This window comes from Felis catus, chromosome A2 (assembly GCF_018350175.1).
Source record: "Felis catus isolate Fca126 chromosome A2, F.catus_Fca126_mat1.0, whole genome shotgun sequence".
Lineage (NCBI taxonomy): Eukaryota > Metazoa > Chordata > Mammalia > Carnivora > Felidae > Felis > Felis catus.
This window is the reverse complement of record NC_058369.1, coordinates 160587297-160609831: the sequence shown is the minus strand read 5'-3', so window position 1 is coordinate 160609831 and position 22535 is coordinate 160587297. Positions and strand designations below refer to the sequence as shown.

The 22535-nt window shown below is 39.6% G+C and overlaps 1 protein-coding gene across 5 annotated transcripts in view; it reads right to left on the bottom strand.

Annotated features, from left to right (window-relative positions):
• Positions 1 to 22535, bottom strand: part of CNTNAP2 (contactin associated protein 2) — a 1965211-nt gene that overhangs the window by 819657 nt on the left and 1123019 nt on the right. For all 5 annotated transcript variants that reach the window (XM_045053282.1, XM_045053281.1, XM_023250688.2 and 2 more), the window contains one exon: positions 7079 to 7250. In XM_045053282.1, coding sequence (XP_044909217.1) covers positions 7079 to 7250 — 172 coding nt within the window. The remainder of the gene's footprint in view (positions 1 to 7078; positions 7251 to 22535) is intronic.

Below are 22535 nucleotides of genomic sequence, written 5' to 3'. Positions count from 1 at the left end.
GAGTTCCAGGTGATCGGCTCCTCGTTCCTTTGGGGTTTGATGAGATCAGTCACCATGTTGTCAAAACGGAGCCGGGCACAAAGTTTAAACAGTGTGGTTTACCTGGGGCGCTTTCTGCCTCCTTTACCCCTGTGGCACAATTACCCTGATGCAAAAGCGAGATATGCCCAGAAGCCTGCAGATTGAGTAATAAAAGACAAAACGTTTCCTAATGTAAGAGAAGTGCAGGCACAGCCTGACATCAGCCTAACTCATGACACGAACATTCGTCAAGAAAGACGGGGGACGGTCAGCCTGCAAATGTAGGAAAAGGTGTTAGACTCAGGCTGGCAGTTTGCAATTAGCAAGACCCAGGGGAAAGAGAAAGAAAATCTGCAATAAATATCGTCCCTACAAAAACAGCCATGTTTGTGAGACAGGCCTCCCCTTTCCTGTGATAGAAATCATTCTGGGGTATTTCAATTCAAAGTTTGGCTTTTGTGTATTTTCTATGAAATTCTTCTTGTGTTGTGCTGTCCACGCAGAGCATCAGTGACATTGTCACAGGGAGCGGGGGCTGGGAGCGTTCGCTTCAAGACTCTGGACTGGAACAAAAAGTTAGCAGTCCTGTGGATTCAATTTTGCCAAGATAGGCTAGGACCAAGTGGCTTTTGGTTCGAAAGAGCCGGGTGTCGGAGCGCAAAAACAGGTGCCCCGAATGTTAAAACAGTTTAAGTTCTGAGCAGCGATCTCCCCCACCACCTCAGCATTAGTGCAGGAGGGCGTGTTCACTTTAGATGTCCTTTGTGAGTGGTGGCTTGTGCCCTGAGTGCTGCCTTTGGCAATGTGATTCACAGAGACTCATGTCAGCCTGAGGGGGGTGCTGCAGATACGGAGGCATGGCAAGCTGAGGAAATGGGGGGCCCATGACAGCTGTCCCCACTGAACACCCCCACCCCTTCACATAGGCCATGATTCATTTTGGCTTACATGCAGTTGGCAAGAGATCCAGACATCACAGCATCTCCTTATGAGGTCTATTAAAAATGCCTAGGGGGCTGGCAGACAAGAGAAAGGGAATTTGGAGGAGGGCAGAGGATGCACGTGTCTCGAGGGACCAATCACCCTGCTGCACCCAGAACAGAGTACTCCCGGCACCTGGTTCTCCGTGCTAAATGCAACAGTCCCAGACAAACTGGGAAGGGTTATCACGTCACACAGATCCCAGCAGTAGCTAAGGCATATCCCACGGTCAGCAGAAACAGATGCCAGAGCGGTGGGCGGTTGGGACAGAGGCTGAGTCTAGAACACTCAGCAGGCTGGAGACCTTAAGGGAGGCCAAAAGGAATGTGAGTAGAGCGCGTGGAACAGACCCACTGTTGCGTAAGTTGTTTGGCTCTGAACCAAGAGTCACGCTGGAGGGGTCAAGGCCACTTGAAATGGGATGAGAGCCTAAACAAAAGGAGTTTGACTCTAAGTTTGGATCCCACATTGACTAAATATTATATATACATATAATATGTAATATACATATAAAGTTATTAGGATTTCCAAATGTACATGTTCAAATGTTGATTTTTTCTTCTACTGTGTGGAAATGGGAGCTTCTGAGTAAATGAAGATCCATTTTAGAAAATAAAAATGTGAAAAAAAAAAGAAAATAAAGAATGTTACCTGTATTCATCATCTAAGTTAGGCCTGTAGATTTTAAACCTGCTTTTATAGAAACGTGTGATCTCCTCTGACTCGTAATATTCATCTACTTATTCGTTGTGCACCTTTCCAACAGAGTCAGCTTGGTTTAGAGACAGACACTGTACCTATCCAACCCCTATTTAAATGCTCTTATAAAAAATACATACGCATTCTTTTCTTTCAAGGAATAATAAATCAAAGCGGGTAGATGTTCTTGAAAGGAAAGCACTGAACTAAAAAATAAAAATAAAAGTGATTATGCACTTCCATCCACAAATATAATGAAGACGTAATTACTAACTCAAAAATAGGATCCAGTCTATTCAGTTTCTCAAGGGGTAACTTTGAGGGCTGTGGTTAAGTTGGGACAATTTACTCTTCCCTTTCCACTCTCTGTGCTATTGGGATGTTTACTTATTTTGCTTCTTCTTATATTTACAGCCAAGGTAAATAAGAGTTGAATTCTAATGAACTGCTTTTACTATTTTTTTCCTACCAGCTGCCGATTCTAAGAATATGTATTTGCTTTGGCCTCTAAACGGCCATTTAGTCCCCCAAGTTCAGTCTCTTGGGGACATCACTGGCAGGCAACTCAATATATCCTAAAATAAATGTTACCGTCTTTTCTTTCAAAGCCATTTCCATACTTGGGAGTTGGTTCCTCTGTTTTCTGGTAAAAAGATTATACTGGTTGCTTTTAGAAGTGGAGGATGGGGGAAGGATGGATACTTTTGGCTCCAAGGAAAACAAAACTTGACTCACAGCAGCTTAAATAAACAGGAATTTCTTCTCTTACAGGTGTATTTTGCCAGACCAGTCACGAATACCACCTACTTAAGCTCAAAATATTTTAACCCCACCTTCTTCATCCCAGATGTCCCAGGGAAGAGTCAGAGACAAGCGAGTCAAGCGGTAGCTCCACATGAATTCACAAGGTCCACGGTCTGTGACGGTAACTCTCTTAGTTGATAAATTCTGACCCATAGCTGCCAGGACTCATTCCCGATTCCCTTCCCTAACTGCTCCCGGCCCAACCCCACCTTCGTGCTATCCTGTGGGAGGAAGTGAATAAAGCCAACTCTAGACAGTTACAGGCATGTTTTGCAGGCTTCTGGCTCTCAGATATTCGCACCTACAAAGAGGTTAGACACGGGTTGGGAACAGGAGTTGAGTCGGCACCTGAAGACGTTTGTCACAAGGATCCAACAATACCAGGGCAGTAGGAGCAGATAAAAGGCGACAATCATGCAGGGAAAAACAAAGAAGCTATGTGCTAGGTATTTTATCATTTTCAGAGAATATTCTAGCCATAGAATACCCTTCAAAGGGTAAAGCTACAAGCTTCTGATATTGGAAGAGGCTTCCTGCCCACTATTCGTCTTCTCACCTTCCAGGTCTATACTGTCTATGAAATACAGCTCAAGACACCGGAGGCCCTCAACAGGCAAACATGGAGATGTTTTCAGACACAACATTTCATTGTGTAATCTGCAGGTACGTGCTTGTTTCATATATATAAATCTATATCTATATCTATATCTATATCTATATCTATATCTATATCTATATCTATATATCTATATATCTATATCTCCAGCTGCCTTTTTGACAACTCCACTTGTGTTCAATAGACCCTTCAACTCATGCCCAACACTAGCTCCTGATATTTTTTCTTAACCCTTGACCAACCTTCTTGACCACTAGTCTTCCCACTGGGATATGGCAACTCCTTCCTTCCAGTTGCTTTTACTAAATAGTTTGGGTTAATCCTCTAACTCTTCTACTTAGTCCATCAAGACACACGATGGACTCCACTCTTAAATATTTTCAGAACTGACCACATCTCACGACCTCTCATGCCAGCACCCTGATCTTAGGCCACCGGCATCTCTCACCTGGATTACAAGAAGCTCCCTGCTTCTACCTTTCCTCTTCCCACAGTGAGAGTTATTCTTTTAAACCGTAAGCTGGATCCTGCCATTGCTCTACTCAGAAACCTGCGATGGTTCCTGAATTCCCTCAAAATCAAAGCCAAATTGTTAAGAAAAAAAAAAGCCTGTGATTCTGCAGGACTTGACCTCTAGAATTGCTCTGGCCTCCTCTCCCGCAGCTCTACTCCTATTCCTTCCAAACTTGCCCCCCTGGCCCTGGCTGATCCTAGATCATGCCAGGCGGCCTCACTGCATGGACTCTTCTCTCTGCATTGACTATTCTCTTTGCCAAAAGAATCGGCAAATTCTATTACCTCTTTCAGGTCTTGAACTTATTATTATCTTTTCAATGAGGCTGACTCTGACCAATCTATTTAAATTGCAACCCGACACCTCACTCTCTTGGAATGATGGTCCTCCAGTTGGCCTACTTTTTTTTTTTTAATAACACTTATTTCTTCAAACTTACTGCAATATTTACTTATTACATTTGTTCTTCTTCCCCTTTCCTCAGAATGTGAGCTTTCCAAGTCCAAGGATCTCTATTTTGTTCAATGAGGCATCCTTAGTGCCTAGAACAGTGAGTGCCTGGCACCACGGATATACTCAGAAAATACTACTGAATGAATGATTCTGTGGCTTGGCACGCTTGCTCTTTTCTTGATTCATTGCTGTGCTCCGAAAACAAACAAGTAAATAAAACAAGCTTCATGTAAATCCACACGCAAAGAAAGAAAACGAAGTTCAAATCATAGGGTATCCCAGCATGACACACAGCAAAACCCCTGTACAATCATCTTCCCCAAACTAGTTCCCTAAGTTTTACTCATCGAATCATTGCAGCTGCTCCTATTATCTCCAAACATGTCATAAAAAATGTGCCTGTGGTAGCTTTTCTATTTTTTTTTTCCCTATGTTCTCATTTATCCTCCCCCCACCCCCACGCCGCCGGCCAAAATAGCTCTCAAATCAATCAAGCTGAAATTTGAAAGAGCCAGTGTAGGCTTACTTAGGGGAAATTTAGAGTTTGAAAATAAAATGGCAGCGATGGGGCTGTTGCAAAATTTTAGTTAGTAAGGGGGAAAATACCAAACCAGAGATGGGTAGGGAATATATCATTACGGTGTATCTGGTGGGTCACCGCTCTACGAGGACAGGCTAAAACCACTGGTACTCTCATATGGAAAGACACAGATTGAGGGTTAACTCATCAATGAGCTCCTCAATGGTTGGAATAAGGTGAATACAGTTCTGTATCATATACACAAAGATATAACACTTCACAGATTAATATTTTGAACTGAAACATTTTAGGTGAGTAAAGAAATCTGCTCTTTCACATATTGGTAATTCACATACATAAGCTGTTGCTCTGGTGATTGCTTTGCGATACATATAAATATCAATTCACTGTGTTCCAAATCTGAAAGTTACATGTCAGTTACAACTCAATTAGAAAAAAAAAAAAAACAATCACTGCCTTCAAAAAACAGAGCAAGCAGAAAATGGATGCCCTACTGGGCTTTGGAATTGCGTCACATGTCAGAGGTGACAACTTCCCCTTTTCTCTTGGCTTATCCTACTGGAGGTTGAGAGAGACCTATTCCTTACTCCATCAGCTACAGGACACTTGGCAAAATGGACAATGAGACTGACCCATTTTGGCAAAAAAAAAAAAAAATCTGTATACTTCTGTATCTGACAAAAACTGAAATTTGAAGTCCCAATTCTTCATGTTTTCTTGTGTATTTACCTTCATCAGAGGTGCCATTTTCCATTCCCTTCATTTACAAAAATCTCATTCATTCTTTTGGAGCCAATTTAGCACCTTGTCTCTCCATGGAAGTAAAACATTAAAGCCTCAACATATCACCCATACTTCTTTAGTAGCAAACAACTTAAATATAGTGCCCGGGACACACGCTATTTGAAGCGAAATGGCAACATAACCATAAAATCTAGGCTGTTTACAAAAGCTGAGTGGACTAACTTGGGTATTATTGACAGAGATTATTGTAACATTAAAGCTACTGACATGGAAAATGGACAAGGTACTAAAATAACTCAATATTCTGTCTACCTATTGCTAAGAAGGAAAATCTTCCTGTATGGAAAACAATTAATAAAAATTTATGGCTAAATATCAAACATCACAAAGTCTGGTCTTAAAACAGTCATCTTTCAGTTTTTCTGATTGTTGCTACCACTTGCTTTAGGCAGAAATAATAGCTATTACATCGCTGATGGTTCAAAAATTGGGAATATATTTCCATTAAAATTGTTCACTGTTGTGTTTAAATACAAATTGTTTAGGCTATCAGGATGACTATTTGCAAATATGCAATAGAAATAAGAACTGTGCTATGTCATCAAGTCTTATTATAAAGATGTTAAGGCTTTAAAATGTTACATTCTAGATCCATCATTTAAACTGTAATTTACCATTCACGCACATATTATTTTATTGAGATTATATAGAAGCAAACTTACTTCACTACAGATGATTTTACATATTTTTAAGATTCATTATGTGTCTTTGAATGACTTCCCCAAGGATCTCCTCTTAAATGAAAAGAAAATTAGAGACTGATGGTCTACACTTTGTTGGAGACAGACGGAGACTTCTAAAACTTCCATCTTCCAAAACACAAAATTAATAAAATTATTTTTCAGAATAGGATAGCCCTATCATAAAAACTTTGAAAGTAGTGTAGAAAATCACCTAAATTCACCAGGTTAAATTCAACACAAAGTCAGATATAGTTTCTTTACGGACAAAACATCTCAAAGGAATATTTTTTATGCTGGAATCAAAGGCACTTTTTAGAAGTACATTAAAGTTAATGTATGCAATGATGTCATAATATTTCATGTAAGAGCTGTATCTATCTACTCTGTGAGAAGTCAACTAAGTTTTTATAAAAAAGCTCCTCCCCAGATTTGCAAAAACGAATACAGATTAGATTTTGCAATATTTCAGTATATTTTATAAGCAGGCTCAATTACATTAAATATTCTGCTTCAGTAAATTCCCATACTGCCTGCCAACATTTTTTAAAGCTTCTTTCCCTCAGGAAAGGGCTTGAGAGGGGACAATATGCTGAGGATGAGTCGTGACCAAGACAAGGAGAGAAGGGGACATTTCTGCTTGTGGGAGTAGGAAGCAAAAGCAAAAATAAACTGAGCCCCTTTATAACTCAGCTGTTGTTTGCAAAACTACCCGCATAATAATCGCGTCTGCTGAGGGAGGTTTGTGTGATAACAGACTGTTCTGCCATATTATTTATATATTTATCCACGTCCCGATATAAATGTCACCGCTAAAATCACAAATACGCCATCGGTGTGACGGGTGGCTCCTCTCGCCTCACCTCTTACAGGGTGTGTGCGCACGTGTGTTTCTCTCGCCCAACGACAAAAACGTGAAATTTAGAGAGCGTAGACAAGTTTGGGGTAGGACAGACAGAGCGTACCTGTCTATGATGGCGCACATGTCGATGCTGACATTGGCAAAACTCCCCGGCCTCCTCTGGGCCACTTCGTATAAATTCACCAGTTGGTCATCCACTTGGACAAGCTGCATGCATCCTTGGAACGAAGGCTGAAGGACGGAGTGACTGGCGTTACTCATCTGGTTCAGAAAACCTGCGAGAGGGAAGAAGTGAGAAAGTTACATTCTGTGTACTACACGCTTCACGAAATTTCCTCCGGGTGTTTTCCCTGCCACGGCCATCCTGTCTGGTTGATCCTTGCTGATGTCATAGTCAATGCAGAAGGATGGGCTCTTTGGAGAAAGAGATATTATTTCAAGGGAAGAAGGAAGGGCTGAACCCGGGTGAGTGTTTCTCTCAGGGGCTACCATCCCTCATATTGTCTCTGTGACATCTTCTTTCTCTCTTGGTCACATCTTTCTGTCCCTCCGCTCTCGAAGGCTCGCCGCTATACTTCCTCACCTGACTCTCTTCAGAGATGAAAACGTTATAACTTTAGGCTTTTCACAACTATCCCACGGCCTTCGTTTTATGCCGTTAGTATTTACTTCTTTTTTCTTAATTCCCTAGAGGCCTGTGATTCAGAGCTCAAGAAGTTAAACTATTATTTATTATGGTGGATTTCTTTTATGGATTAATGCCTAACTCAACCCAAAGAGACACTTGCGTTATAAATGATTTCTCAATTTGTAATCCAAGGAAACATTAGAAAGAAATAAAATTAGGCACAATTTTAGAGTATAGAGTATAGGAACCATAAATGATAAGAAAAGAAACTAAAAAGAGAATCAACAGCAAAACAACAGAAGAGTAAATACTACTGTTTCTATTAAGGAATAGAACATACAGATACCAACTCTAAAATCAGATATTAAAATTTTTCTTACAAAATAACTTTAAAAAATCAACACCAGTTACCTTTTCAATAGCAAATGCATAATTCTTATGATGTGTTTTAAATTTGTAGGACACAGGAAAAAATATTTCTCTACCCCATTAAGTATCTCCAGAAAGTCTCAGAAATCATCTACTTTTCATATCGTTCCTCACACCAAATGTACCTGCCAGAGCAAATTCAAACGGCACTAATTTGTCTGCTTGAAATTCTGAAGTTTCTATCATATTCATTTCAATCTAATATTATATCTATAGAAAGAAAACAATTTGTACAGAATGGGTTGCAATCACGACGTGTCACTAAGTGGACAAAAGTGAGACTCCAATAGAAATTTTCCCGAAAATTGACAATGAAGTGATTTGTTTTTAAATGTCCTGTTTGACTAGTAATAGCAGTTCAGGACCAGAGAAACCTTCTTTCTTCCATTATTAATGAGTTATGCTATTTAAAGGCTAATCATTATCATTTGAATTCCCTTTAAGAGTTAATCACGTGTCTGTACATCGTCTTCCATCAACACAGTAGTAGGTAAAAACAGGATTCCATGTAAACAAATTTCTTGGCTTAAAAAACAACACCGAGAAGGCTGTACTGCGAAGTCAAACATACAGCATATATATTTTTTTCCCTAAGTCACATTTTTTTCCTTTGGCTTTGAGTTAGTCTCCTCAGAAAACTGCTGATCTTAAGCAAGTGGTCCATTTAGACTAGTTGTATGCATACATATGATTTTCAATCTGTTTAATCAAGAGAAAATTGAATGGAGTGTAATGTCTAAATTTAGCAGAGAGAAAACATCCAGCTGTAACTTTATTGACTACTCTTAACAAGACGATCATTTGGTTCTGGTTTTTGAGTACTTGGGAGTCTCGAAATATCCACACTAGCTTTGCAATGTTTCAAAATGAGCAGATCTGTTTGTGAGAACAAGAGCTTCTCTGAAGCAAGGCAGCTGTGTAACACACACAGTCCTATGAACTGGACATAATTAAGTTCACAAAACAAGACTTCATCAGTCACTCACGACAATGTTCCGTTTGGCCCAAATTCTGGAGTTTGAAATTGTGAAGGCCTTGCACTTTTTCACATGGGATACGTTCTAGGAGAGGATATTATAGGACAAGTTACTATATATCCATTGAAAATTTAGGGTTTTTTTTTTTTCCTTTCCTTACATCACCTTTAACGTTTCCAAGAGGAAGTCCATTAATCCTTGCCTCTGGTGTCCGTACCCATTCATAGTCTCCTTCTACACTGAATTAGTGCTGACTCCGTGGTCAGTGGAGAGCTAGGAAGAGGTGGCTGTGTGTGACTTCTGATGCTAGCATCCGGCTTGGTCTCTGAGACTGCTGACTGATCACACCGGAGGAGTCTTGTGGAGAGGCCCATGGGAAATACTAAAGCATGGTGTTAAGCTATTAAATTTGGGGGTGATTTGTTTATGCAATAATGAATACCTAATAATAGATCTGGTCCTGGGAGGGAATTGTAACAAAAACCTAAAGATGTGGGTAACTGAGGGATCAAAAGGTACAAGGGAGCTGGACAGGCCTGGAGAGGGCTAAGAGCACAAGTCTCGCGGCTCTCGAGGAGGTCGTCAGTAATGGCGTCAAAGAAAGCGAGGAATAAGTGCGACTGGTGATGACGGAAAACTGCATGCTGGCTCTGTTGCAGTGGAAGGTCTGATAAATCATGATAATCTGGAAAGGAAAATTTATACATAGTGAATTGTGTAACCTAGCTAAGGACACTTCAGGCAGAGAAAACTGAACATCTTCTACTTACAATAAGAGGGGAAGAAGAAGAGGCAAAACAAAAAAAACACTTAAAAAAAGCACATAAAATATGAAGAAAGCAGGACTTGATCGACTTGAAAATAAAGTGTTTTCTCATTTCTAGTCCCTTCCAGGCAAACTACCAGGGGCATCTGGGTGGCTCATTCGGGTAAGCCTCCAACTCTTGATTTTGGCTCAGGTCACGGGATCACAGTTTTTGAGTTCAAGCCCCGAGCCAGGCTCTGTGCAGACAGCATGGAGCCTGCTTGGGACTCTCTCTCTCCCTCTCTCTCTGCCTGTCTCCTGCTCTTGCGTGCGCTCTCTCTCTCTCTCTCTCTCTCAAAATAAATTAAATAAACTTTAAAGAAAAAAAGATCAACTGCTGATAAAAAATAAGATAAAGATGACAATGAAGTGTGACTGTGAAATTCACGGTCAGACCTCCAAAATGGATTAGGTAGTGCTTCAAAGGACCACTCAGTGAGACTACAGAACGTCTAGGCAGCTGACTGGCATGTCTTACAGATCCTCTGAGTTAAAAAATAAGGGTTTTAATGAGGTTAAGGGCATTTTTCCCTTAACATGTTAGCAGAAGTGTAACATAAAACCAACAAACAAAAAGCTTCTCTCTATCCAATTGTGGATGTGGCATTTACCTACCGGAGTAACCAGAACGACGCATCGGAACGGTTGATGAGAGAACTGCACCCGTGGTACCGCCACCAGCTTGGATTAAAAGGCACAGAGAGAGTACAGAATGGAGCTATGTCTGAGCCATGAAAAATCACTTCCAGGAAATAGCAGAACTGGGTCCTAATCCAGGAACTACCAACATGTACCTGACTGGACTTTAGAACCACCATGGACCACCTGCTTCTGCATACAGCTTGTTTCTCCCTCTGGAGTCAAAGGGTCTGAAGCGGTTACTCTATGCCTACTTGACTTTCGTATGCTGAGTGTGTGGATGGCACAAAACCTGTTGCCAGGTCTTCAGATGAGAAGCTGTACTTGAATAACTTCCTCTGTTCTTAGACTTCACTAAGAGGTTCATTTTGGTACAAACATGACTTAGATGACAAGTTACTGGATTCGGAGCAGATCCCCTAAACAGAAGCGAACTTTAAAGGGCCTTTGGAGGAAGTAAGTGTGCTTTTTCATGTGGAAGAGACATGAATCTCTGTGTCCCAGAGGGAAAACCATGGTAACTGACCTCCAAGTTAGCCGTAAATCACCTCCTGCTATTCATAGCCTATGTAGTTCCCCCCTACACTGAATCCGGGTGACAAATAGAATGTTGCAAGTGACAGTGTGTGTGTGTAACTTGCAAGGCTTAGTAAGAAAACGCACTAAGAGCCTTTACCTCGGTCTCTTGGATCACTTGCTCTGGGGAAGCCAGACCCTATGCTCTGCGGAACCTCAAGCAGCCAGGTGGAGAGGCCCCCATGTGGAGAGGAAATAAGACCTAATAGCCAGCATCAACTTGCCGGTCACGTGAGCAAGCCATCTTGAAGCAGACCCTGCAATCCTAGTCAAGCCTTCAGACGACTGAGGCTGCAGGAACCAAAGAACTTGAGGCTGGAACTTCCCAGCCAACTTGCTCCTGAATTATTGGCCCACAAACAAAGAAGAGAGAATAAGCTCTTAATGTGTTGAGCCACTACATTTTGAGCTAGTTTTTATGCAGCGGTCGAGAACGTTATTGTTTATTTTCTGTATTTGTTGCCCTTCCGTACAAACATAATTTCGGTTAAAACACTAGTGTATTAGTACCTGCGATACTTTCGGTGTATTAGCCACTCTGAAGCTCAGGAATTAACCTACTCAGCAGATTAAGAGCAGGGCTGTTTGGAGATATACACTTGCAGCTGGGATTTGGGGGGGGTCAGAAATGAATAGATATAAAATGGATAGACAGTTACACTTAATTGACATCTGCCAAGTTAACAGAAAGATTATACAGAACGAAGAGATTAACTTCTGTTTATTTTGGCTCAGAACTTTAAATACCTATGAATTTGGAATAAAAAAAATGCAGTGTTTGCACATGGGTCATTACTGGGCTCCGTGGTCTGGCAGGGTGACACCCACAGTAATTGTTACCCCGCAGGGCCAATTATATCTCTGCCAGTGAAATGGGAAACTTGTCCTCTTTGAGGGTCTTTACCACTATGTAACCCAACTGGCACACTGGAGATTTGCGTTTCAAGACCTCACATGTGAAACTTGACACCAGATCTGAAGTCCACTCACAGTATTTTATTATTCCTGCTGACAAACCTACATTTGCAAGGTTTTAAATTTTTCTTTATTTTTTTACGGTTTTAAAACTTTAATTCATTAATACATCAGTGAAAATACATACTGATATTAGTTTTGACATGAACATGGCCATCTAAACTGTTGTAAGTTACAACGTTAACTCGATGGGACAGAAAGAGCAAACGACGGGCAACAGGGTTGAAACTGGACACGATCTAAAGCTGCACATATATGAGACTCCTCTACTTATACTTGGTTGAAAGGTGGGAAGTTTGGGAAGTTTGGGAAGTCAGGGAGAGGCTGGTGGCAAGTGGTAAGGATGCTAAAAAAGACACTTTGACCTTCATTCCACTATCATCTAGGATGACTGTGCAAAACATCTGCTTGTCTCTCCTGTTCACCCAACCTTCCTGAATCATTCACGGAGGGCTGAATCATTCCAGGTGAGGGCTGGAGTCCAGAGCAGCAGGGTGCTCGAGTGGGCAGAGAGTGAGCTCAGTGGTGGCTGATGCCTGTGCCCGGAGACAGCCAACACCATATCCACCCAGCATGGCTGGGAGACTGACTACAAGACAGGTTACCCGAGCAAATAAATGTATCAAGGAGAGCGGGAGCCAGATTCTCACGGTCAGGAAAGGAGGGTGCAGATGAAAAGTGTAAAATCTCGAATGGATCTTGTGGGTTTGGATTGGAATGGACTCTCTTGGAGAGCCCTTGTGCTTTTCAGTATGATACAGCTACTTACAGAAATAAATCTAGCTGGATTTGTGTATGTGCTCAATATACAGATGGTTCCTACCATCCCCTGAAGACGGTCTGGGAGAAGGGTTACCTCCAGAAGCAGTGAGTACCCGACTCGTTCGGATCTTAGATGCTCTACTGAATAAAAGCACAACTTCTTGGAGAAATGGCTGATTCCAGAGCTGGGTGAGGGAAAGCACAATGGGATCCTGTAACACTTTACCGCACCAGAAATTAAAGAAGTGCTCAGAATGGCTAAATTCAGAAAGACAATAAATAACAAGTGTTGGTAAGAGTGTAGAGGAAAAGGAACCTTCACGCACTGTTGGCAGGGAGTGCAAATTGGTGCAGCCCCTATGGAAGACAGTATGGAGGTTCCTCAAAAAATTAAGAAATGGAAATACCATATGACCTAGTAATTCCATTACTGGGTATTTACTCAAAGAGAACAAAACATTAATTCAAAGATATATGCACCCCTATGTTCACTGAAGTATTACTTACAATAGATACGGAAGCAACCTAAGTGTCTATCAATCGATGAATGAATACAGAAGAAGTGGCATATATATATATATACATATATATATATATATGAATATATACTTATATATACATATATTTTTAATATATATAATGGAATATCACTCAGCCAGAAAATGAATGAAATCTTGCCATTTGCAATGACATAGACTGATCTACAGAGTATTGCGCTAAGTGAAGTAAGTTGATCAGAGAAAGACAAATATCATATGATTTCACTCATATGTGGAGTTTAAGAAACAACAACAAAAAATGAACATTGGGGGAAAACAAAAGAGAGAAGCAAACCAAGAAAGAGACTCTTAACTGTAGAGAACAAACTGAGGGTTGCTGGAAGGGAGGTAGACAGGGGGATGGGTTATATAAGTGATGGGGATTAAGGAGTACACTCATCATGATGAGCACCAAATAATGTATAGAGTCAAATCGGTAAATTCTACACCCGAAACTAATGCACCCTGTATGTTACTGACATGAAATTTAAATAAAAACTTGAAACAAACAAACAAGAAAATGAGATCTTGCCATTTATGACAACATGGATGGACCCAGAGAACATTATTCTAAGTGAAATAAGTCTGACACAGAAAGACAAAAATGATATGATTTCACTTACATATGGAATCTAAAAAACAAAACAAATGAACAAACAAACAGGAAAGCAGAAACAAACCCACAAATACAGAAAACAAACTGGTGGTTTCCAAAGGGGAGGGGTGTGAAGGACTGGGAAAAATGGGTAAAGGGGAGTGGGAGAGAGAGGCTTCATTATGAAATGAATCATAGGGATGAAAGAGACCACAGGGGGGATATAGCTAACGGTATTGAAATAGCATTGTATGGGACAAAGGGTGGTTCCACTCCTAGTGAGCACAGGGTAAGGTACACACTTGTCAAATCACTAAGTTGTATACCTGAAACTAACCCAGCACTGTATGTCAACTATGTTAAAAAAAATGATATCCCCATATCAAAGAATGATAGGGTCATGTCAGAACAACACAGGAGCCAGCCTGAAGTAGGTTTCTACTGCTCAAACCTACACAATTTGAGTACTAAATAAATAATTTGGGCATTAAAAATATTTTGAGTATCAAAAGAAGGAAGGAAAGAAGGATGGAAGGAAGGAAGATGTTTGTCTGGTTTGGTTTATTTATTTACTTCCGTAAGTGTGTGTGTGTGTGTGTGTGTGTGTGTGTGTGTGTGTTTCTCCTCTTTCATGCCAATCACATTGTATCAGTCCCCCCTTTTAAATAATCCTGTAAATCTATTCTTTACCACCTGAGCCCCAACTATCATAGCTTCCCCACCACTCACTTCCAATCTATCTCCAGCATGAAGCCCATCTGATCTCTTTCAGTTTCGTGATCTCAGTAATATTGCCTTCTCTATGAATTTATTAAAAAATTATATTTGTTGAGAAACTGATATGCCATAAAGTTCACCAGCCTACTAATCTTAGGAGATAGTCAAGATACAAGGTGTCTGTTGTCAGTGTGGAAACAAAAATTACTGTTTAATAGACTGAAGAAAACCTTTACAACATCATCTATATCAGACTCCAGACCTGTGGACCTCTCTGCATTTGTCAGGTGAATGGTAATTGAATGGAGGTTTGACTTTTTGTTCTGGAATGAGGGGATGTTTAACCTTGCATCTTCATGTCCTTTGGGGCTGTGCTGCAGTGGTCTCATCCAAGAGGTCTTTGCTGGCCGTGGGTGGGATAACACTCCCCGCTCTTAGTGCTCTGCCCTCTCTACCTGACCCATTTTTCTTCATAACCCTTATTGACATCTGAGATATTGTATAAGCAGTTACAGTCATTTCTACCATTACTGGAATGTAAACGCCAGGAGACTCAGACTCCTGCTGAGGGTCTATGATTGTCTGTTGGAGAAGCAAACAGACAACGAAGGACTATGAGCAAGAAAATGATGTGATCATTTTGTGTCACGTTATTCTCTCTCTGATAGAAATGAGAATAGGCTGGCAGAGGGGAGACCAGAAGTAAGGATTGTCTTATAATAGAGACACTGAAGAAGCTCCAAACTCTTATCCAGAATATGTCAATAAAGCTAACATAGAGGAAGTAGATGAAAGATACTTTCTAGGAAGATATGGCAGAACTGGCTGACGCACTGGAAACAAGGACCATGCACAGAGAGCCACTGCTAGAATGACTCTTAGATTTATGGCTGAGCAACTTGATGAATGCTTTTGACTCTCCCAACAGAGGGGACACAGAAAGAGCATCCGGCCTTTAAGGAGCAGGATGAAAGGGGACTGGAGAGTGTCGTGGGTGGGTTTTGACCAGCTCAAAACTGAACTTTCCAAGACTGAAGTAGCCAGGGGATATCTAAGGTAAAATGTTCAATCTACAGGTTAACACTAATGTCTGGATATCAGGGGAGAGATCAGAGTTTGAAAAAGCTCTGGGAGTAATTATGTTCTGGAAGTAGCAGAAATTGAGTGAAGAAATTGGATAGTATGCTAAGCAAAGAAACCCAAGGTTGGACTCTAGAAATCATCTATGTACCATGGGTGGTATCAGAAAAATAAACCAGTGAAGAAAATCTGGAAAGAAGTAAAAGAGAAACCAAGAAATGATATCAACGAGGTGAAGGAATGGTCATCGCCATCACTGGTGAGTGTGAGTGATCACACGACCAAATTATGTGAAGACGGAAGCTTCGACGTGGGTTTGCCATTTAGATTAGTGGGAAACATGGGAGAGCTATAGAGGTGGGTGTGGATGGCAAACTGGAGTGTTGAAGGAGCACCTAACAAGTGGGCAAGCAGAGAGACTGTAGTAATTCTAGAAGTTTATTTTATTTATTTATTTTTTTTTTCAACGCTTATTTATTTTTGGGACAGAGAGAGACAGAGCATGAACGGGGGAGGGTCAGAGAGAGAGGGAGACACAGAATCGGAAACAGGCTCCAGGCTCTGAGCCATCAGCCCAGAGCCTGACGCGGGGCTCGAATTCACAGACCGCGAGATCATGACCTGGCTGAAGTCGGACGCTTAACCGACTGCGCCACCCAGGCGCCCCTAGAAGTTTATTTTAAAGTAGCAGTATACTAGTGAAGGCTGATTTCTTTGGAGATAATTTTTGAGCTAATTTTAACTATGTAAATTATTTAATATAATATGTCGGCTTTTTAAATTTAGTAAGTTATCTATTTATTACACGTATGTTTATTCTTCTGTTTTTTTTTTTTATATATAATGAAGGAGTATAACATACATGGCTAGGGATTTTGTCTCTATCTCTTTTTGACCTTAGGTAAATTAATTAAATGCCCTGCTCCTTGTCTCTTTATGTATAGAGAAAATTATGATACTCCAGTATAGGAGGCTGTTGTGAATTATTAATTGGGACATACGCATGAATTAAGTGCCTAGAAAACTGTGGTCTCTGGTATATACCGGAGATCTAGAAAGCATCATCATCATCGTTTCTTTTATTCCAAATGGCTTAAATTATTTCAGTCATTCTCGTATTTATTAAAGACTCAAAACTACATTATTTTTGTCTTCAGGAATATTAAAACCTCATCAGGAAGATAAGCTCAGAAACATGAATATACTTGTTTTAATTCTTTAACATTATTACTACCTATCCGTAGGAGTAAATATAATGCAAACATCTGAAGAGTCTGAGAGGCCATTCTCTCTTCTTGAATATTTCCTTTCTCAGCTCAAACAGTGTTACACTACCCAGGGTTTTCTTTACACTTTTCTAGCGATCTTACTTTAACCTCCTTTACTGATTTCTTGTCTTCTACTTGGTATATAAATGTAGGAGTCCGTCAGTTTGCCCTGGGCTAGGTCTGTTTTCTTGGTAGTCTCTGCACAAAAGTGGTCCTATCCAAAAAATGAGCAGAGGATCTGAACATGCATTTTCCCAAAGAACACGTACAAATGGCGAACAGACATGTGAAAAGATGCTAACCATCACTAATCATCAGGGAAATGCAAGTCAAAACCATGATGAGATATCACCTTACACTTGGCATGATGGCTAAAATTAAAAAGATAAGAGACAACAAGTGTTGGTGAAGATGTGGAGAAAAAGGAATCCCTGTGCACTGTTGGTGGGAATGCAAACTGGTGCAGCCACTGTGGAAATCAGTATGGAGGTTCTTCAAAAAATTAAAAATAGAACCACCCTTTGATCTAGGAATCATACTACTGTGTGTCTAAGAAAAGAAAAGAAAACCCTAATTCAAAACGGAACACGCACCTCTATGTTTACTGCAACATTATTTACAATAGCCAAGATATGGCGGCAAACCAAGTGTCCACCCATAGATGAGTGGATAAAGATCACACACACACACACACACACACACACACACACACACACACTGGAATTACTCAGCCATAAAAAAGGCTGCCATCTGCAACAACATGTATGGACCTACGGGGTATAATGCTAAGTGAAGTAAGTCAGACAGATAAATACAAATACCATACTATTTCATTCATATGTGGAACTTACGAAACAAAACAAACAAAAAACAGACTCTTAAATATAGACAACAAACTGGTAGAGATGGCAAGGGGACTTGGGTGGAGGGATGAGTGTAATAGATAAAGGGGGTTAAGAGTACACGTACTGTGATGAGTACTGAGTAATGTGCAGAATTGTTGAATCACTGTATTGAACACCTGAAACTAATATAACACTGTATGTTAACTATACTTCAATTAAAAAAAGAGGAGGGCACCTGAGTGGCTCAATTGGTTAAGCTTCTTACTTCGGCTCAGGTCATGATCTCACAGTTCATGGGTTCGAGCCCCCTGTCGGGCTCTGTGCTAACAACTCAGAGCCTGGAGCCTGCTTTGGATTCTGTGTCTCCCTCTCTCTCTGACCCTCCCCCACTCAGGCTCTGTCTCTCTCTCTCTCTCAAAAAAAAAAAAATAATAAACAAACATTAAAAAAAAAAAAAAAAGGAAAAAAAATCATCCCAGCCAACCCACTGCTTCAACTACCTATTCGATGACTATCTCTCCAGTGAATCTCCACTGCAGGTTTTTCCTCTAAGCTCAGGACTGATGTATCCAGAAGCTTCTTAAAATTCTCTGTTCCAATGTGTCACACATGTTCACAACTCAACATATGTTATTCTTGATCCCAGTTGGTATTTGATCATCATCCCTCTCTTAGTGGTCACTCAAAAAGCCTTCACTGCCGTTTCATCTAAAATGTTGCACACATTAAACAACCAGAGTCTCCCCAGTACCTCTATCCTCACTCCCTGAAGTGCACTGGTCACATCGTGTCAGTCCCCCCTTTTAAACAGTCCTGTAAGTCCGTCCTTCGCCACCTGAGCCCTGGCTGGCAGAGCTCCCCACCACTCACTCCCAATCCGCCTCCAGCACGAAGCACACCTGATCTCTTTTAATAATATTAGTCTGGGGGCACCTGGGTGGCTCAGTCGGTTGAGCATTGACTCTTGATTTCTGCTCAGGTCATGATCTTGTGGTCATGCGATCAAGCCCCGCATCAAGTTCTGCATTGGTCTCTGTGCTAAGAGTGAAGCCTGATTGGGATTATCTCTCTCTCTCCCCCTCCCCACTTGTACTTTACTCTATCTCTCTCTCTCTCAAAAAAAAAAAAATATATATATATATACATACACACACACACACACATATATATGTATATATATATATATATGTATATACACACATGTATATGTGTATACACACACACACACACATATTTGTCTGATCATGTTACAACCTGATCAGGAGTCTTATTTATTTGATAAAATGAATTAACAAGATTTTCTTTAATGTTTATTTATTTTTGAGAGAGACAGAGACAGAATGCGAGTGGGTTGGGGCAGAGAGAGAGGGAGGCACAGAATCCGAAGCAGGCTCCAGGCTCCAAACTCTCTGCACAGAGCCTGACACGGGACTCAAACTCACGAACTGTGAGATCATGACCTGAGTTACAGTTGGACGCTCAACCAACTGAGCCACCCAGGCACCCCAAGATTTTCTTAATTAAAAGAATTTTTAATGTTTATTTCTGGCAGAAGAGAGTACATGTGTGTGCAGGGGAGGGGCAGAGAGAGAGGGAGACAGGATAGAAGCAGGCTCTGCACTGACAGCACAGAACCCTATGTGGGGCTCGATCTCACAGAGCCATGAGATCACCAACTGAGCCGAAGTCAAAAGCTTAACCGACTGAGCCACCTAGGTGCCTCTAACAGGAATTTTAAAAAAACAAAAACAAAAACAAACAAAAAAACTTCCAAGGTCTTTCTTTCCCTCTAATGTTTTAGTTTTCTAAATGCAAAATATGTTATAATGTTTTATAAAATATGGTATCATAGATTAGGAAAAGGAAATGACTTTTTTTAAATGCCCTTACTAATTGGATTTTACTTAATTAAGATTAATTTCATATAATTTAGTAGACCACTTAGCTAGAGTAATAATTTAGAATATTTAAAACCTTATATAAGCCTTAGTGTATTATAAACCTTAGTATAAACCTTATATATATTATAAACCTTGGTATATTATAAAAACTTGATATTTATAAAAAAACGTATTGCCTTAGCAAGATCAATTATTTCCAAATAAACTTATCTGTGGATCTCCCCTCCTATCTTCCTATAAAAATCGTAAGATATGTTAACTGTGTTTATAAAAAAAATTAGCAGAAACTTAAAAGATAGTGGACATATTTCTGAGTCTCTTTTAATAGTAATGAAGAAAATTGTAAGACCATAGAGGATAAAAGAAAACCAGAGAAGCAGACTAGGTGTCTTGAAAAATTGGGATAGTTATCCATTTGCAAATCAAATTGTATAATATAATTTAAAAAGCCATAGTTGCCCGGAGGCAACCATTAAAAAAAAAAGGAGAATTACCAAACTGAATAATTTGACTCTTTTATGTCTTTTTAAAAACATTAAGTCTTTTAAGATGTAGTTATGTATTCATACATAGCAAGAGTACAAAATACAAAATAAAAGACTTACATTTGATAACCTTAATTTCTTAGGACCAAAGCCTGCCACTGTATCTAATACATAAAATAGACACATTCATACTTTCACAAAATAAAATAGTATTGTTTTCTTGATTCTTCTTCACAAGTATAAGCAGTCTGTTAATGACAATGGAATAATGCAATATTTTGTAAAATGCAATCTAATTGGTCAGGAGTGTGGGCGGCAGAATACTAGAAATGGCTGGAATCCCAGTCTGCTTCATATTAGTTATGTACGTATGTGTTCTTGCAAAGGTCACCAATCCGATCCTTTTCTTTTGTAATTTATCATTTTTTAATAAAAAATGTATGTATTTAATGTGTAAAACATGATGTTTTCACGTACATATACACAGTGAAATGGTTACTACAGTAAAGCTAGTTCACATATCCACTTTTCACAGTTACCATTTTTGTGTGTGGTGAGAGAACTCACGGTCTATTCTCTTAGCAAATTTCCAGTACACAATACAATATGATTAACCACAGTCTTCATGTTATACATTAGATTTCTAGACTCACTCCTCCTACACTGCAACTTTGTATCATTTGACCAACACCCTCGCATTTCCCGTTTCCTTGCCCCCCCCTTAACTTCTTAACTTCAGTTTCATTTTAAAACAAGATTAATAGTCCCCTATTTCTGAAAAAATAAGTAAGGATTCCCTGTTTCTGTAGTTTTTGTGAACATTAAATATTATACAGAAAGTACCCAGCACGTTTACTGGAGGAGGTTCTCAATAATGGCAACTCTACTATTATTATTACGATCCTGTTTAATTGCACAGCTTTGATAAAGGACATGGTTAATCTCTCACATTTAAAAAATATTTTGATATTTGAAAGATTTATTTTTCACTCTGGAGAAAATAAGGAATTAGTTTCTTATTGCTTTCACAAATATTCCCATTTTGAAAGCACATATTTTTTAATACTTCAAAGGGGAAAAGATTCTGCCTTTTTAGATTTATTATTAGTATTTTTAAATGTGAAACAGAAAAATATAAACACGAACCAAAGTCACAGTCATCTGCATTAAGATGATATGGGTAATCCAAAGTACTAGGAAATCTAACACAATTTCTATCGGCTTTGGAATGCTTCTAAATATGAGTACATTTGACATTCTAGAAGTTAACTTCAAATCAATACAAAGCCAGACTGTGAGGCTCTATTATAGGAGTCACTTGGAAAGTGGGTAGGAAAGAAGTGCTTTATTTGGTTTTGTAGCTGAAGAACACATTTCTGCCTCCTTTTTTTTGGGGGGGGGTTTGATGCTTAGAAGGATGCTTGGACCAAATTAGGAGCCCTTGACCCATCCTTCCTCTTCCTCCTTCTCTTCTTTGTTGTTACCATTTTTGTTATTGCTGTTGACGACGTTACTACCCTTGGCCTGAGCTTTTGAGACTTCAATGGTTTGCGCTCAGTATAAAGACATGCTTTTTTCTGTTGTGACAATGTCTCCATATTCACCAACAAAGTATAAAGTCAGAGTGTGAAGGCAAAAATACTTTGAAAATGCTTCAGATTTCACTAACCCTATATTGCCTAATAATATTTTTCCTGTAAGGTTAACATTATCTATTCTGAGCTTTAAACAAACAAACAAACAAACAAACAAACAAACAAAAAAAGACTCATTGCATATGAAGACATTTGTAAAATTTTTACTATATCTCTATTTTTATTTTAACATAAATTCTCTACTATGAGATAATTTAACAGTATTTGACACTCAATAATATTACAGAATATTATATTATAGAATATTTAGGAAAGTGATCGAAATACTAATCTCTAGAGAATTCCATTTCCTACGATATGGCAATGTAAGAAGTCTTAAATTTTTCCAGTTCAAAACTAGAAATGCTAGATAAAAATGCAGAGGTTTGGGTTTTAAAGGCCAGGCAGAATTAAAAATCAAGTGTTGGACCCTGTGTAAAAGTAGGAGACTCCCTCCCCCAGCCTAACACCACCACCACATAAAGCCTAAAAATGCTAAAATCTCAGAAGCAGATACTGGAGAAAAATCCACTAGTCAGCAAAGAAAGATGACAAGGAAATTTATCTCTCTTTTCCTAGCTTATGGAAAGAAAAAGAAAAACAAACCAAAAAAAACCAAAACCTTCCTGAGAATTCATAAACCACAGGTTTGCTACATAAAATTATGGCTTTCAAATTTACACTAACAATAGGGTATAAGCCCAA